Below are 15,350 nucleotides of genomic sequence, written 5' to 3' on the forward strand. Positions count from 1 at the left end.
TTTTCTTAAATTAACATTGTTCTTTTCTTAATTCCAAAAATGTTTTTTTTATTTTTTCAATTATTTTTCTTAAATGATTTTGTGAAAAATCCTCTTTTTAGCTGATAATAGTTTGTTATCTAAACCATCTTTTCCCATCCAACCTTTTCACCAAATAACATAAATAATATAAATATATCCTTAATCCAGATTGGTTTATTAATCTGGAGATTAATAACAAGTACAAGAACAAGTATTATTTAATCTCGAGATTAAGAAAAAGAGTAGATCAATCATAAATTCCGATGTCCACCATTCAAAAGTTCCCAGCTCTGTTTAAATTTAAAAAGAAGGTCCTATAATTAGTTTCTGGCAAGTTTTTAATGTCTATTTAATCCATAAAATCTTGTTTGGTCCTGTGTACAGTTTCGTTTTCCCTCATTTTCGTATTTGTGATCTTTAGTTCTTTCTCAATAATATGATTCTTCAAAACTCAATTTTAAAAAGATCAATATATTTCACTGCAGCTGCTAAATCTTGTATTGAATGTAATGTCCATAGTTTGACAGCCAATATTCATCCCTCTCTACGTCATAATATACCCACCTATAGCTGGACAAACATTCGATAGGTGAAAGGTAGGGGACAGGTGGGAGTGGGGGGGGTAGATTAGAGGTAGGGGGTAGATGGTAGGGGGGGAGAGAGGTAAGGGGTGAAGGGAAGGGATGGCAGTGTGTTGCCTGCACTGGAGTCAGGAAATAAGTGGGAGGAAGGGGGTTGGTGGGAGAGAGGACGGTAATAGGTATGGAAGGGAGGGGTTATATGAGATGAATGAGATGGAATGGTTAGGTAAAGGTTGGTGAAGTAGGTGAGTTTTTGAGTATTGGGCAAAAGAGCTGGTTGGATGGTTGATTAAGAGGTGTTTGGTGAAAGGGGGGGGGGTTGGTGGGCGGGGAGGGGAGCAAGTGGTATCGGTGTATGACGGAGGAAAGAGGAAATGAATATATATATTCTGGAGTATTTAAGAGAGGTATACTCATGTATTCGGTCACTTCAGAACTAAACCTCAACAAGAACTAACATACAGGTCAGCAAATGGGAGGGAGGGGTGGGGGAGAATGGTACTTTTTTTAAAGTCTAACAAACAAGTTGAAAATTACACGGTCTTTCCATACAAACTTTACCCATTTCACTATTTTTCAAGTTTGTAAATCTTTAAAAAAAAATGCTTAAATTAGAAAAGGTAAAAAAATACGTTTTTAAAAATTCCCGTTCGTTGTCAAATTTCTGATAAAAATCTGTTGGTTTTGAATTAAAAAATGCTAACTCTGCATAATACTAAAATAAAATTATCCAATTTTCAACCAAAAAAAAGTATTTTCTGTTAACAACACGGATATTTCCGTTCATTAACGGAGTTGTGCAATGTGAACATAGCCCCAAACCTACGAAAAAATGTTTGATGTTTGGTGAAATTTTAATTTATTTCTTTTTCTTCTTCTGTTTTTTTTTTTAATTTTTTTCACGTATATTTGGAATTCATAAGTCACGGTAAAAAAGTAATTTATAATGATAATACCGGAGAACGTCTAAAATCCAACATAAGTAAAGTCCAATAAAAAATCATCAAGATTTTTTTTGGAAAATGTTGCGGAAAGTCTTTACAGAATACAGATCCAAATAAACCTGGAGAAAAATTCAAAAATCTTATTTTATTTTGGTTATATTACTTTTTTACGAATTCCTGTATGCCGGTCTATTAGCGCCTGATCCAATCAGGGTTCAGTCACGTGTTTGTTGTTTATTCTGAACCAATAGTTAAATAGTATGGCGGTAACATCTATCTTTCTATCTATCTCATTATCCAATTAGATATATGAATCCTTCAATCGGCACTATCAGTAAATGGAAATATTTACTTCTACTGAGACTATACATGTATCTAAAATAGATTTGTATGTTTTAAAACGTTTGTATCCAATAAACATAAAAATGGCTGAAACGACCGATTGTGGTAAAAAGTTTTAAATTTTTTTTTTTTTGATCACCAGGTCGTACATATTTAAGTATGTAAAGAAGTACTTTTTCCTTATTCTTGAACTAACAAAATCGTTCATGAATAATGGACCAACGATTTGGATCGTTCAGCGATATTATAAAAACCTATCGTTTTTTAAAAACAAACGAGAAAAAAGTGAACGATTAAAAACTAATTTATTTTGAAAAATTATTTTAAAAACGAACAAAATGGGTTATTCATAGAAAAAATATTGTTTTCAAAAATTATTGAAATATATAAATATATCTAAACTCTGCTGAAAAAGTAAAAAATGTACTTATAGCTTTGATGGGTTCTTTATAATGATCTTAACACAATGTTTTTAGATCCAAAGGGGTATTGAAAGATCACTGAAAATTTAAAATTTATTTGTAGTACCAGTCCGACTGGTAGAGCAGAATGTGCAGTATTCATACAGAAATATAGACTATTATAAAAGATTAACGTAAGATTAAACAATAAAAAATTCTATATTTCTCAATCAATTATTTTTTATTAAATCTAACACTGTACGCCTTAGCGTCTGATCCAATCTGGGTTCAGTCATTTGCTTGGTGTATATTCTGAACCAATAGAAATTGCATTTATCTATCTCATTATCCAATTAGAGATGAATCCTTAAATCGGTGCTATGTAGTAAATGGAAATATTTACTTCTAATGAAGATTAAGTGGAACAAATTATAAAAATTTAGAATCTTGTTTTCAATGTTCAGCCATTTTTTGTTGAAAATTTAAGATTGCTCGGATTTTTTTGTGGTTGCACAAAAATCTGCAAACTTTAGCAAATTTCAAGTTTGTTTTTATTGTAATTAAAAAATTTAGAATTTAAAATGTGACTTATGATCTGGTGGTTCAGTGATGAAGTCTATTAAAGAGTCAAGCGCCAAGGCCATAAAAGACCAAGGGATCGAGCTCACAGACTGAAGTATGTTTGGGGTCAGAGATAAGAGAGTTACAGAGATCGATTAACACCTATAATATGCTATATTTTCCACAGCATGTTCTATTGTAAAAGTACTGTACACGACCAATCAGGAGACATCTGTATTCAAGGATATTTAAGGATCCTTTGAATAGGAAATGGAAAAAATAAACTTTATGTTTGAGTATTTCTTTGAATGCAACAAGTGGCCGTGAGATGTCAGTCAAAAAAAAATTACATGGAACCGTAGCATGGCGTGCCGGGACACTATAGGCCTACTCAGCCTATCCAGGGAGAGTGTATGAGCAGTCTGTGTAGTCTGTGGTTAGGGGTCACAGAGTAAATGACAATTAGATAAAGAACAAATATGTTACAGAGTAGATTTTGTAGGCGCCATACATTTTACACTTCATTTCAAATAAAGAGATTTTGTATAGAACAGGTTCATTAATTTTCTATTTACAATCCCTCGTAGTATCACAATTTTATTTTTATATTGACCAAATATAATATAAATCCAAATATGATACGGATCATAAAACTTAGTTTGTGCACAATGTTTTCAATTATAAGTGTTGTATTAAAACAGTGTTAAATTTACAACTAAACAAAATGGTAATCTTCTATAAAACTTATTTATAAATGACTCTTTTGCTGATCAAAGTTAAGCATTGAGGGCCTTTTTTGCTGGGATATAAAAGGTTTTAAGAATGCATGTGGACTGCAAAAAAAAACAATGACGAAAGACATTTTGATTCACTGAAAACTTTGTTAGAATGTATAAAGTATAAATAAGATGTTTGGCTAAGCTAGTCTTTTTTTGGGTTTTGAGCGAACGAAACGTTTCGGTCGCATTTCTCAAAATTTTTTGCGAAATTTCGCATTTTTTCGCGAAAATAAATGAAGCAAAAACGAAGCAGAATTTCGTGAGAAAACAAATTAGCAAAAAAAAATTTTGCGAAAATGCGAAAGTTTGATGAAAACAGTAAGTTTTATAGCTACAAAAAATTAATTACTCTAAAGAACTTGTGGAATTCTCTGCTCTGATAGCTCAATATTTGAAGAATAGATATATTTTTAAGTGTCCGAATTATTTTGGTTCTTCCCGTAGTAGATATTATTTTGTGTTTTAAGAAGAAAGATCTTAACGGTCGAGAAAGTGTTTTCAAGCAAATCTATGAATTGTCTGATGTCTCCAAGTCGTTCTAAAATCTATATTTATATTTTGTTTGAATCCATCAATTGTGCTCGCGGATAAATTTCTCTTTGAAAATGAGACTCGTATTTTCAAAATTTAGTCTTTTTTGATGAATTTTCGCAACTATTTCGCTAAAACTTTGCACTTGTTTTTAAAAATGTACCTTTCGTGAAACTTTCGTCTTTTTTGCATAATTTCCATTTCTTTCGTGATATTTTCCCATTATTTTTTTTGCGAAATTTTCGCATTTTTTCGGATTTTTCGCGAGCGAGCGAAATGCGAAAATGAAGCGAAATGGTCGCCAAAAATTTTTTTCGCTAAAAATGCGAAATTTTCGCTGGAAATCCTAGTCTATTTACAAAGTTTAAATAAGGTGCTTGGCTAACCTAGCCTATTTGTGTGTTGTCCTATTGGTCAGCTGTCTTTTTGTAATATATCCAAACAATTAAGAAGGCTTGCGCAATGGTCAACAAAAAACTTTCAATTTATTGATAAAATGACTTTCTCAATGCAAATTGATCTTGATAGATACGAATCTATATTAATTGATACCAAGAATGAAAACTATAGTGCAGTTGTGAGAAGGTGCTGATATTTATATAACTGTTTAGGTAATGATTGCTGTTCTATCTCTAGCTCTTTTACTCATCTGTCAGCTTGCTGCAGCTAGACCTGCCTCCGAACAGGTAATGATGCTGAATTCCCTCTAAATTTATAAAAAGCTGGTGAGAATCTGACTTACCTCCGCACAGGTGTCAGGTAAGAATCTGACTTGCCTGCGAATGAGTAAGAAGCCGAACAATTTGTCTTCGAATAGGTAACAATATGACTTGCCACCAATAAGTAAGAAACTGAATACCTGACTTGTGTAACAATATGACTTGCCTTCACACAAGTAAGAAGCTGACTTGCCTATGGATATGTTAATAAGCTGACTTGCTTCTGAACCAGCCCCTAAATATATATCTAACCTGTCTCACATCAACTTACATCATTCTGAAAACTCTTCAGCCTTGTCATCCGACACAAAACTGCTTTAAATAGTGACAAGGTATTGTATTACCGTTGCGCTGCTGTCAATGCATTTGGGTCATAGCAAACGCTATTTAACAATTCTTACGGCACATTTGACAAATCTCATGTGAGACTGATAGATCAAATCATTTGTTGATTGCCTATACCACATTAAACACATATGTTACTCTTTAGGAGGGAGCTATGGCTGATGCTATAAAGTATCTGGCAGAATTGGACAGTTTCTATAGCGAACAAGTCAGGCCCAGGTAAAAAAGGTTGTCGCTAAGTTTTTAACTGAATTTTATTCAGCTGTTTTCTAAACAATTTGCTCTCAAATAAAAATTGATTGTCAGTTACATTTCACTTTTCAATACACTTATTTAAACAATTTGCTAGAATTAAAAAATCAAAGAAACTTAAAAAGGAATTTAGGTGGGAAAATGAAATGGAGAGGATAAAAGGTAAAAAAGGACAAGTAAAGATTGCTCCCATCAGATCTATAATGACGTCATGGCAGTTTCTAACCTGTCCAGCTAGCCTGGAAAAGTGTTGGGTTAGAAATAAGACGCTATTTAGCCTGAGCTGCTGTAGAAGGTTGGCAGAGCATTTATTAGTAGATTAAAACTAACATTTTTAAAAGACTTATAACATTTAAATCACAAAATTTTGCAGTATGTTGAAGCTTTATTATGAAAATTATAGACAATCTAAATTAAACTAAAGAAGTCTAATTCTAAAATTGCAAAGGCATGTTTTAGAAGCCATTAAAAGGCAATTTTAAAGCTTCTAAAAACTGATAATTTCTGCTGAAATGTGCCCCTGACTAGGGATGGGAACGTTCTGACTTTTTGCTAGTCGTTCGTCAATAGTTATTTTTCTCAGATAGCCATTAGTATTTTAGCTAAAAACAGAACGGTTGTTTCAATTGATGGTATTTAAATTTGTTTAAGCTATACCGTTATGTTGATGATCTTGATATTATTAGCAGCGTTAACGGCAAATATTTTTAAATTGTTAACAGTGCCATTAATGAGCCATCAATTAACAGTTTTTTAGACCTTGAAATTTTTTAGACATCATTCAAAATGTCAAAACAGGAAAAATCATCAAAATGCATAAAATTCTATAATTTAACAAAACCAAGGGGAAAATTTGAAATCGGCATGACGTTTAAAAACATTTAAGGCATAACAAATTTTATTTTATTTTCTGCAATTTTAAGGTAAAAAAAGTAACAATAATTTATAAAGAAGAATTTGATTAATGAAAAGATGCTTGCTCAATGTCTTAAAAAGAAGAATACTTAAGTTTTCTCTTATCCAAAAAGTGTTAGTATGAAATTCAAATCTTAGAACTCAGTAGGAGAGTAACTAAATTCCACATTACAATTTCTAATTTGTAATGTTTCCTCTGGACAGATAACAAGGTTTGGTGCTAAGCAGCCCCTCTCAAATTATATATAGTTTAGACTGGTAATAGCATAGATAATCTAAAATAACAGAAAGGGCACTAGATGTCGTCTTTTCAAGATTTGGATGAAACTCGTTCACAATAACACTAAGGCAGAAGCCCAAAGAAATTTTGCGCAGTCGGCATAGAACAGGCTCTCTCTGTCCTATAATTCTATATTATATTATATTATAAATCTATGCTCACTGCGCGAAACTCCTTTGGGCTTCTGCTTCAGGGATATTGTGAACGAGTTTCATCCAAATCTTGAAAAAACGACATCTATTGTCCTATCTGTTATTTTAAATATTTTTGGGTAACAGTAATAGGCCAATAAATATAAATTTAAAAAAAAAAAGAAATTTTGATCTCAATTAATTAAATAGTGGCATTTTCAAAGTAAATATTTTATGAATTTTTAGTGGTTTTGAAACGATTAAGAAATCGGTAGGTGATCTAAGTTTGATCGGTTCAAGCCTATCAAGCCGGGCTCGGCCAAGGTAGTTCACAGTGTACACTATTAAAGTGAACACAGTGTGCGCAGCACAGATTGCACATCATGCATCAGATGAGAATGGAGCACATGTACAAAATAGTTCATGCACCTTGTACAAATTATATTTCATTATTACACAAGAAAATCACAGTTGTTGGTTGGAATTGGTTTAAATATAAGGAATCCACAGAGATCCGATGGCAAAAATTTTACATTTAGTCGTTCGGGCAACTAATATTTGCCATGCAGATTTTGTACGGTGGTAGGCGATTATATCAATATAATTAAGACGACTTTTAACAATCTTCTTCAAATTACAAGCAATTAAAGAGAAGCCTTTTTTAATTGACAGTGCATCTTTTTTTCCATGTTTTTGTGTTTTCATTCCGTTTAAAAGCTTAATATGAATCAAAATAAAAACGAAAGTTGTATTCATTATATTGATATAATCGCCTACCACCGTACAAAAAAAAGCTGAGATCAGAGATCTTGTATTGTTGAAATCAAGCTCATTGCTTGATCTCGATCTTTTGTTACTCTACAGATTAATTAATTCTTTATTTGATGTACCCAGTGAATTGCAGAAAACAATCAGCCAATCAGAAGTCAAGAAATATATAAAATCAAGAGATCACGCAGATTCTATGTAAAATTCAAAAGAGCCCACAGTGGATATCGAGATCAACCAATCGGGATTGTGCATGGGTTCCCGGCTCTGTAAATATTTTGATCAACTTTCAACTGAATTATTCTATTTTTTAATAAGCTTTTTAGAAGTTTTAATTCCTAATTTTTAGTATTGATAACTCTGAGAAAACTTCGTTGAAAGGAGACAGATTCTAAAGACTCTAAGAGTTATAAATAGTAAATTTAAATTCTTTTTGAGGGGAATGCTCTAAAGTGAATAAAAACATTTAAAACTTAAGAGATTTTAGGACATTTAAAATCTATTTTGTGTTCTAAAAATAAACTAATTAGTTATCACAAGTAGTGAAGGACAAAACCTTTGTTAGGTTTTTAAACTTTTAAAGGGTTCCACAAAAATCTGAAAAATTTAAATTGTTCATTCTTAAATTTTCTTTCTATGACAATAAACCGAAATTCCCCCTGACCTTATAAATTCTTTCAACTATGGACTGCACACTTTTTATCTCCTCACCTCGAAAAAATACTTTTGATTAGACTTTTTTTCATTCTTGAATTTCGAAACAATTAGTTACTCATTGATTTTTAAAATTTTCATTATATTTCATTATATTTCATTAAGACACTGATGTCAACATGAGAAAACGTTATGTTATTTCAGCTTTATTTTCCATGTTTTTAAAAAAGAGAGGTTTAATCTTAAACAACTTATTGTATTTTTTTGTTATTTTGAAAAATATCAAAAACTTATAGGGAATTTTTTTTTCGCCCAGAAACCGTATGGTGATTTTTTATTTCAAAATATTTTTTTTAAAACGGTGTTTGACGTGTTTTTTTGTTTTTTTTTCAGCCCATACTGATCCAAGTTCATTTGTTGATAACCGTTTTTTTAACAAGGTTTTTGAGGAAGAAAAATCACTTCAGAGTGCAGGGGATGTTGACAGCTTCGAAAGCAATAAATGTTTTTTGTATTTTTCGTAATTAATTTTTTTCTTTGTGTAAAAGGCCCTTTTTTAAGCACAATTGAAAGGTTCAAAAAATGTTTTTTTTTCATACATAAACCTTTTCGCTCTAAGTGGGCTAGAATTATAAAAACGAAAGATTAGTATGTTTATTTTCCTAAATTACTAATTTTACACATTCTCATCTTTAAAACAATCACCTTATTTTTTTCATAGATAAACTATATTTAGCTGGAATAATAATTATAATAAGTTTTTACAATAATGATTTTTATGTATATAGACATAAGAATTTTATATTGGTAGAGTTGTATATATTAGATTTTCTATTTTTACTTTTATCTTCAATCACTTTTGCCAGATGCTTCTTTATTACGTACGTAGTATAAATAAAAGATGAGAAAACAGCTTTTTTGACAAAGAAACAATTTTTAAATTTTCCAAAAAAAACTTAACTGGTAAAAAAATGTGTATATGCTATGCATTTTTTTGCACACAATTAAAAGGCTGTTATTCTCTTTTAGTGGCATGATTTTATTCTTATAATTATCGAGCTAACACGTCATGATGATTTAAGCAAAATTGTGTAAACAAAAAAAATAGTAGTTGAACCACTTAAACTAAATTAAACCACGTTTATGTAGTTTAACTACAGTGATAACCAGAAAACTATGAAATGGAAAGACGACTGTATTGCAATACTGAAGTGTATTTGAGGATGTTACAAAGCAAATAGTTTTACAAGACACTTATTTAATCACTTATTAAGTGAAATGGGTCTGTTTTCATTGCACCCTTGCTGTTTCTTGTGCTTTAAAGTCACAACTTGAGTCTAAGAGTCATCTTTCTTTAAAATTTCAGAGTTTTCGGGTTCTGATGTACTTCTCAAGCAGCTATTCACTAAATCTGAGGCAGAATTAAAAGAATTTAAACCGCGTCACTGAACCACCCAAAACCGGTTTCAATTAATCGCCTTCTCAAATCACTGAATACAATGTCAAGTGGAACTAACTATATTTGAGCCATGTCTTAAATTTGAGACTCGGCTCAAATTCTTTAAATTCTGCCTTTAATCCCTGGATAATTTTGTTCTATTAAGCCATCTTCATCATGACAAGCTAGCAGTGTATTTATTATAACTGTGATATCATCCTCCTAGGTTTGGGAAGAGAGGAGTTGACGACATGAGATCTCTTCAAAACTTGGTAATAGTTAGTATCCTAAATTCTCAATGCTTATTTACAGGCGGGGAGAGGGATTAAAAGGTGTTATAGGATTGAATACTGTATTAATATGTCGAATTCGAGCAGTGGTTTAACATTATCTCGAAAAGCCTTTAAACTACTAATTATTTGGAAAATATATTTAAAAGAATTATTTGTCCTTAAAACAAATCACCCCGTTAAACATTTCGTAAAATTCTCAAAAAAATATTCAAAATATGGAATTAGTTTGTTTATACTGTCATGGAAAAATCAATGTCTATAATAAAAGAACTTTTTAGGAGAGATTTCTGAATGCCTATTACAGAAAGGCATAAACCATTTACAGGTAAAAATGCCAGTTATTATAAAATAGGTTTTTCCGAAAGTTACAAAATGACATTTAAACATTTTTGTTGTTATTTATAATTATCTGAATCTAAACTGAGTATATAATTGAATGGTGGATATCGGGATTAATGCTTGATCTACTCTTTTTCTTCATCTCCAGATTAAATAATGCTTGTTCTCCTCTTGTTATTTATCTTCAGATTAATTAACCGATCGTGATTTAGGATATCACGTTCTAAAGCTTTCAGCTCTGAAAACTCTTGTATTGGATTATGGATATCCTTTATTCCCGATTGCTAAATCTATGTTTCGATTGTGAACACTTTTAATTTTCTTCTTATTCCTCACTTCTGGATATCCTCCTGGATTCCAACCAATGGAAGTTATCTCATTAATCACGCGTAAAATTTCCAAATTTCTCGCTTCTGATTGGTGGTTTAGTTTAGATATTTTACACTAGATTGGTTGCAGTTTAGATACTTTCCAGGATATTAATGTAAGATTAAAATAATTTTAAGAGAAGATCAAACATTGATCTCGATATCCAATATCTAATCAGAGCTGGAAACTTTAGAATGGGATATCCTTAATCCCGATCGGTTAATTAATCTGGAGATTAATAACAAGAGGAGAACGAGCATTATTTAATCTGGAGATTAAGAAAAAGACAAGATCAAGCATTAATCCCGATATCCACCATTCTAAAGTTTTCAGCTCAGCTCTAGACAGATTACTCAATATCTTTGTAATTTTTTAGGTTCCTAAGACTAGCTTAGTGTTTAATGCTAATTGTGTTAACAGGATGCTCTATGATACAGTTATTAAATATGGTTGAAGTAATCCGTAATAAAAAAATATATTTTCTTTATTTTAGGTTTTGAATAGAGATGATTCTACCCCCGGCTCTCAGAATATAATTAATTGATTTGTGTTACTTTACGCCAATAAATCCTTGCCTTGCCTCTTTATTTTTTATTTAAATATCAGTTTTTTGTTCTTTCCAAAAAAATTGTTTACATCGGATAAAAATCGGGAAACAAGAATGTTGCCGCGGCGAATAGTTTTAAATGTCTTTTTCCATGTAAACTTTTATATATATATACTTTGCTTGTCTGGGTGTTTGTTTGTTTGTTTGTTTGTTTGGGTGCCTGTACGTTTGTATCCAATAAACGACAAAACAGCTGAACCGATCGGGCTCAACATTTTTTGGTGGCACTTCACGTGACCCCACGGAAGATTTATGCATGATCGATTTTTTAAAAATTTTCCACGAACAAAATTCGATTTTCATTAAATTTTCACGAAATTTTTATGAAATCCGTGAACACTTTTTTGTTTTGTTTTACAGTGTACACAAAGAGAACATGTTCACAATTGAAATAGAAGATGGGCGCAAAGCGCCCTAAAAGCCTAGTATCTTTATGTAAGCTTTATAGGTATTGCAGACTTTTACAGTTTATTTCGTTAAGCAAATCTTTTACTGAAATAAATTTTTAATTAAAATCACCTTTATGTTTGCCATAAAATATTTATTTTTAATCTTTTTTGGCATCAAACAACTCGTCAGAATTTATCATTGAACGGGGATTACTTGAAATTACCTTTTTCATAAGTTTGAAATTTTCCTTTTTGTTTTTGGAATTTACAAAACGTTTTTTTCATCATTATCATGGAATATTTCATTTTATATATATACATGCATTCATTGGAAAAGATTAACCATTCGCATTTTTAAAGAAAAGACGAAAGATTGACACTCTCACATTTTTCGACTTTTTTAAGTTACCCTCCATTTTAAGAGACACATGAGCCTCCTTTTATGACGGTACCCCCTTTAATCTATCATCTACAAAACAAAAAAGGATGGAAATAATTGTATTTTTGTCTGAAAATTTATCATCTTTAATTGCGGTTAATCACGGGTTTCTGAAGAAATTTTTTATATTCAAGATAAAACGACGAAATATCTTCTTTATTGTTACGCAGATAAAGGTTTAATTGGTATAGTTGTGAATTAGGTTTACAGATAAAGGTTTAATTGGTACCGTTGTGAATTAGGTCTACAGATAAAGGTTTAATTGGTACCGTTGTGAATTAGGTCTACAGATAAAGGTTTACTTGGTACCGTTGTGAATTAGGTCTACAGTTAAAGGTTTACTTGGTACCGTTGTGAATTAGGTCTACAGAAAAAGGTTTACTTGGTACCGTTGTGAATTAGGTCTACAGATAAAGGTTTACTTGGTACCGTTGTGAATTAGGTCTACAGATATAGGTTTAATTGGTACCGTTGTGAATTAGGTCTACAGTTAAAGGTTTACGTGGTACCGTTGTGAATTAGGTCTACAGATAAAGGTTTAATTGGTACCGTTGTGAATCAGGTTTACAGATAAAGGTTTAATTGGTACCGTTGTGAATTAGGTCTACAGATAAAGGTTTAATTGGTACCGTTGTGAATTAGGTCTACAGATATAGGTTTACTTGGTACCGTTGTGAATTTGGTCTACAGATAAAGGTTTAATTGGTACCGTTGTGAATTAGGTCTACAGATGAAGGGTCACACGTTGTTATGCATAACAGTCCCTCTAAACAAAACAACAAAGTAATCAGTCTATATATTTAATTAACAAAATTCACAGACATAAACTTTAAAATTTACAATAAAAAATTAATCTGCAATATGTTTCCAATGTTTTTGTTTAAGTCGATCTAACAAAAAGTTAGAAAACAAACTTACAAACATATAGAACATTATAACATATAGAACTTTTTTAGATAGTAGTGTAACAATAATTGCTTAAATCCTATGAAGAATAATTTTTAACAATAATACCAATAGCAAACAATACAAATGTGTCTTCATATACAAACATGAAGAAAATTACTGATATTTAAACATCAAGTTCAAAAATATATTTAACAATTTAAGTTTTTAGAAGAAAAATTATTAATGCCCTAATTTGACATAATTTTTTTTTGAAAACTACCAAAATGATTTGAAAATATTATTTGAATAATCGTAAAAAATGTCAAAAATTTAACCACCATTTTTGCATTTTTTCGATCTTCTTTGTCATGGGTCATGATGATGATATTTTTAAAGAACTGTCAAGGTTTAAAAATTCAATGGAAATACAAAATAGAAAATTCAAATTTTAAAATAAAAAAAAACTTGAAATTATGTGGAGCTTTTCAAAAAAAAAACGAAAACTATAATTAAAAATGGTTTTAATTAAAGAAACATTTTATTATAATTTGTACACATATCTGTTCATTTGTTTATTTAGATTAACACTGAACAGTTCAAAAATACTGATTTATTTAAGAGTTCTTGGCTTTGAACCAAATAGATTCGAGTACAATATTACAGCTGTATTCTTACGTCACAAGTGTCAACTTAGTTTTTGTGTCAGACAAAATTATTAATAAAAGTGATAATTTTAGATTAAAGCTTTTGAGTTCTTTGTTTTCTGTTTTTACATATTTTTATTTAATCTTGGAAAAAATGTCAACTAAAGTGAGAAAATTTGGTTTTTCTTGTTATATTTGACACTTGTGACGTCGTGTAAAATTGAACCCGTTTCTATGTTGCCACCTTTTGGTTTCCAACGCAAGTGGATTTTACTTGCCGCAATTGCAAGCCCTGTAAACTCCGCGCAATTGTGAACAGTTGCGATTCCGCGCAACGGAATTACGATTGGAAACCCTATTTGTTTTAAACAATCGTGACTATTAGTCAAAATCAGCAGACGTCACCATCTATGCAGGAAGATGAGCTCCAAGTCTATTTAGCTGAAGAATAGCTTGCAGAAGGCTTAGCTGGTTCAGATTAGGTTGTACCTACAATATATGATATAATTTAATATTATATTTATCAGACCCACATTTTTTTACTTACAAATATTTATAGTTAGAAAGAATTTAGATCAATTTTCCAATATTGATCTAGGAAAACAAACATTTTACCCGTTTCCAAGAAAACTTAACAATGTAAACTCTGGAATTAAAGAAAAAGTATAGATCTAAATTTTAAATGGTTAATCCCACGTAGAATTAAGTTATAGCTGTATCAATCCTGTTTCACCTAAATCAGGCAGAGCCTTCAGACCCCGTACACGTGTCTTTGAATGTTGAACTCTTATTGGCTGAGCTTAGGCTTTGGATCGACCTTTAGGATTACCACACTTTTAACAATTAGAAACTAACAGCATATTTTGAAAATGTTTTAATTAACTAATTTTTTTATTCAATTCCGAAATTAAAAAATATCATTGCATGGAATCAATGATTCCCAGAACTTCCCTGATTTTAAAATTTGCACACCAATGTCCTTTTTTTCTATTTATTTTCTGTCGTTGTACGCATTTCTAAAATAAGTTCCTAATTTCATTAAACAAAAGAACTGATTATATGTTGTGTTTTTCTCAAAATCATGTTTATTAGATTGGGTTTTATTTGCCCAACTGGTAACTCTGGTATTGTGGTTCCGCATTTAACAAGACCTGTGATTTTGTTTGCTCCACCAAGAAGCTTTAATCTACGTCTATATGTAGCAAATATTGTGTAAACATGATATTCTGTAAACCTGCAGTACGTTGCACATTATTAACAATTTATGTTGTTGACCTATATATAGTGACATTATGCATTGAAACTGCATATCAATTGAATACGTAGCATGATTAGATTAAATTACTTAATTACGCTAAAAACATATGTGGAGATAGCTAAACTGCGTTATATCTATTCTCGCTAATCTTATAAATACGAACATTAAACTTTAACTGTGCGGTAAATGCGTAATATGTGTTAATTAATGTTCTTAGCTTAGTTTTGAGATTCTGAATTGAGTAAAGTGGAGAAAAATAGCAAAAATCGTGATTTACGACCAAGCTGGGGTAAACGACGGGAATAACCATTAAGTACCCAGGGCAACAATTGGTTCTCAAACTAGTCTTTGATGAAGTTTATTAAAGGTCTATAATTTTCATAAATGAGCAGTTCTAAAATATTTCCAGCTATAAAATATGGCACTCACTTATCTTAACTCTATCCCCCCCCCTCTCTATAC

General features: G+C 31.0%; 1 protein-coding gene across 3 annotated transcripts; it reads left to right on the forward strand.

Annotated features, from left to right (window-relative positions):
- Nucleotides 1-1,030: 1,030 nt before the first annotated feature.
- Nucleotides 1,031-11,246, forward strand: LOC111714195 (neuropeptide F). 3 transcript variants are annotated; one of them, XM_023489247.1, is made up of 7 exons: nucleotides 1,031-1,066; nucleotides 4,772-4,846; nucleotides 5,370-5,443; nucleotides 7,049-7,126; nucleotides 9,889-9,934; nucleotides 10,234-10,280; nucleotides 11,157-11,246. In XM_023489247.1, exons 2-6 carry the CDS (start codon nucleotides 4,775-4,777, stop codon nucleotides 10,267-10,269), a joined length of 306 nt encoding a protein of 101 aa, XP_023345015.1. In that variant the 5' UTR covers nucleotides 1,031-1,066; nucleotides 4,772-4,774; the 3' UTR covers nucleotides 10,270-10,280; nucleotides 11,157-11,246. The 3 variants fall into 3 exon arrangements, with proteins under 3 accessions (XP_023345015.1, XP_023345016.1, XP_023345014.1); XM_023489248.1 differs by lacking the exon at nucleotides 7,049-7,126; XM_023489246.1 differs by lacking the exons at nucleotides 7,049-7,126; nucleotides 9,889-9,934; nucleotides 10,234-10,280; nucleotides 11,157-11,246 and adding an exon at nucleotides 5,610-5,814.
- Nucleotides 11,247-15,350: the final 4,104 nt, after the last annotated feature.

The sequence above is a fragment of the Eurytemora carolleeae genome, unplaced genomic scaffold, assembly GCF_000591075.1.
Source record: "Eurytemora carolleeae unplaced genomic scaffold, Eaff_2.0 scaffold1399, whole genome shotgun sequence".
NCBI classification, from domain to species: Eukaryota; Metazoa; Arthropoda; class Copepoda; order Calanoida; family Temoridae; genus Eurytemora; species Eurytemora carolleeae.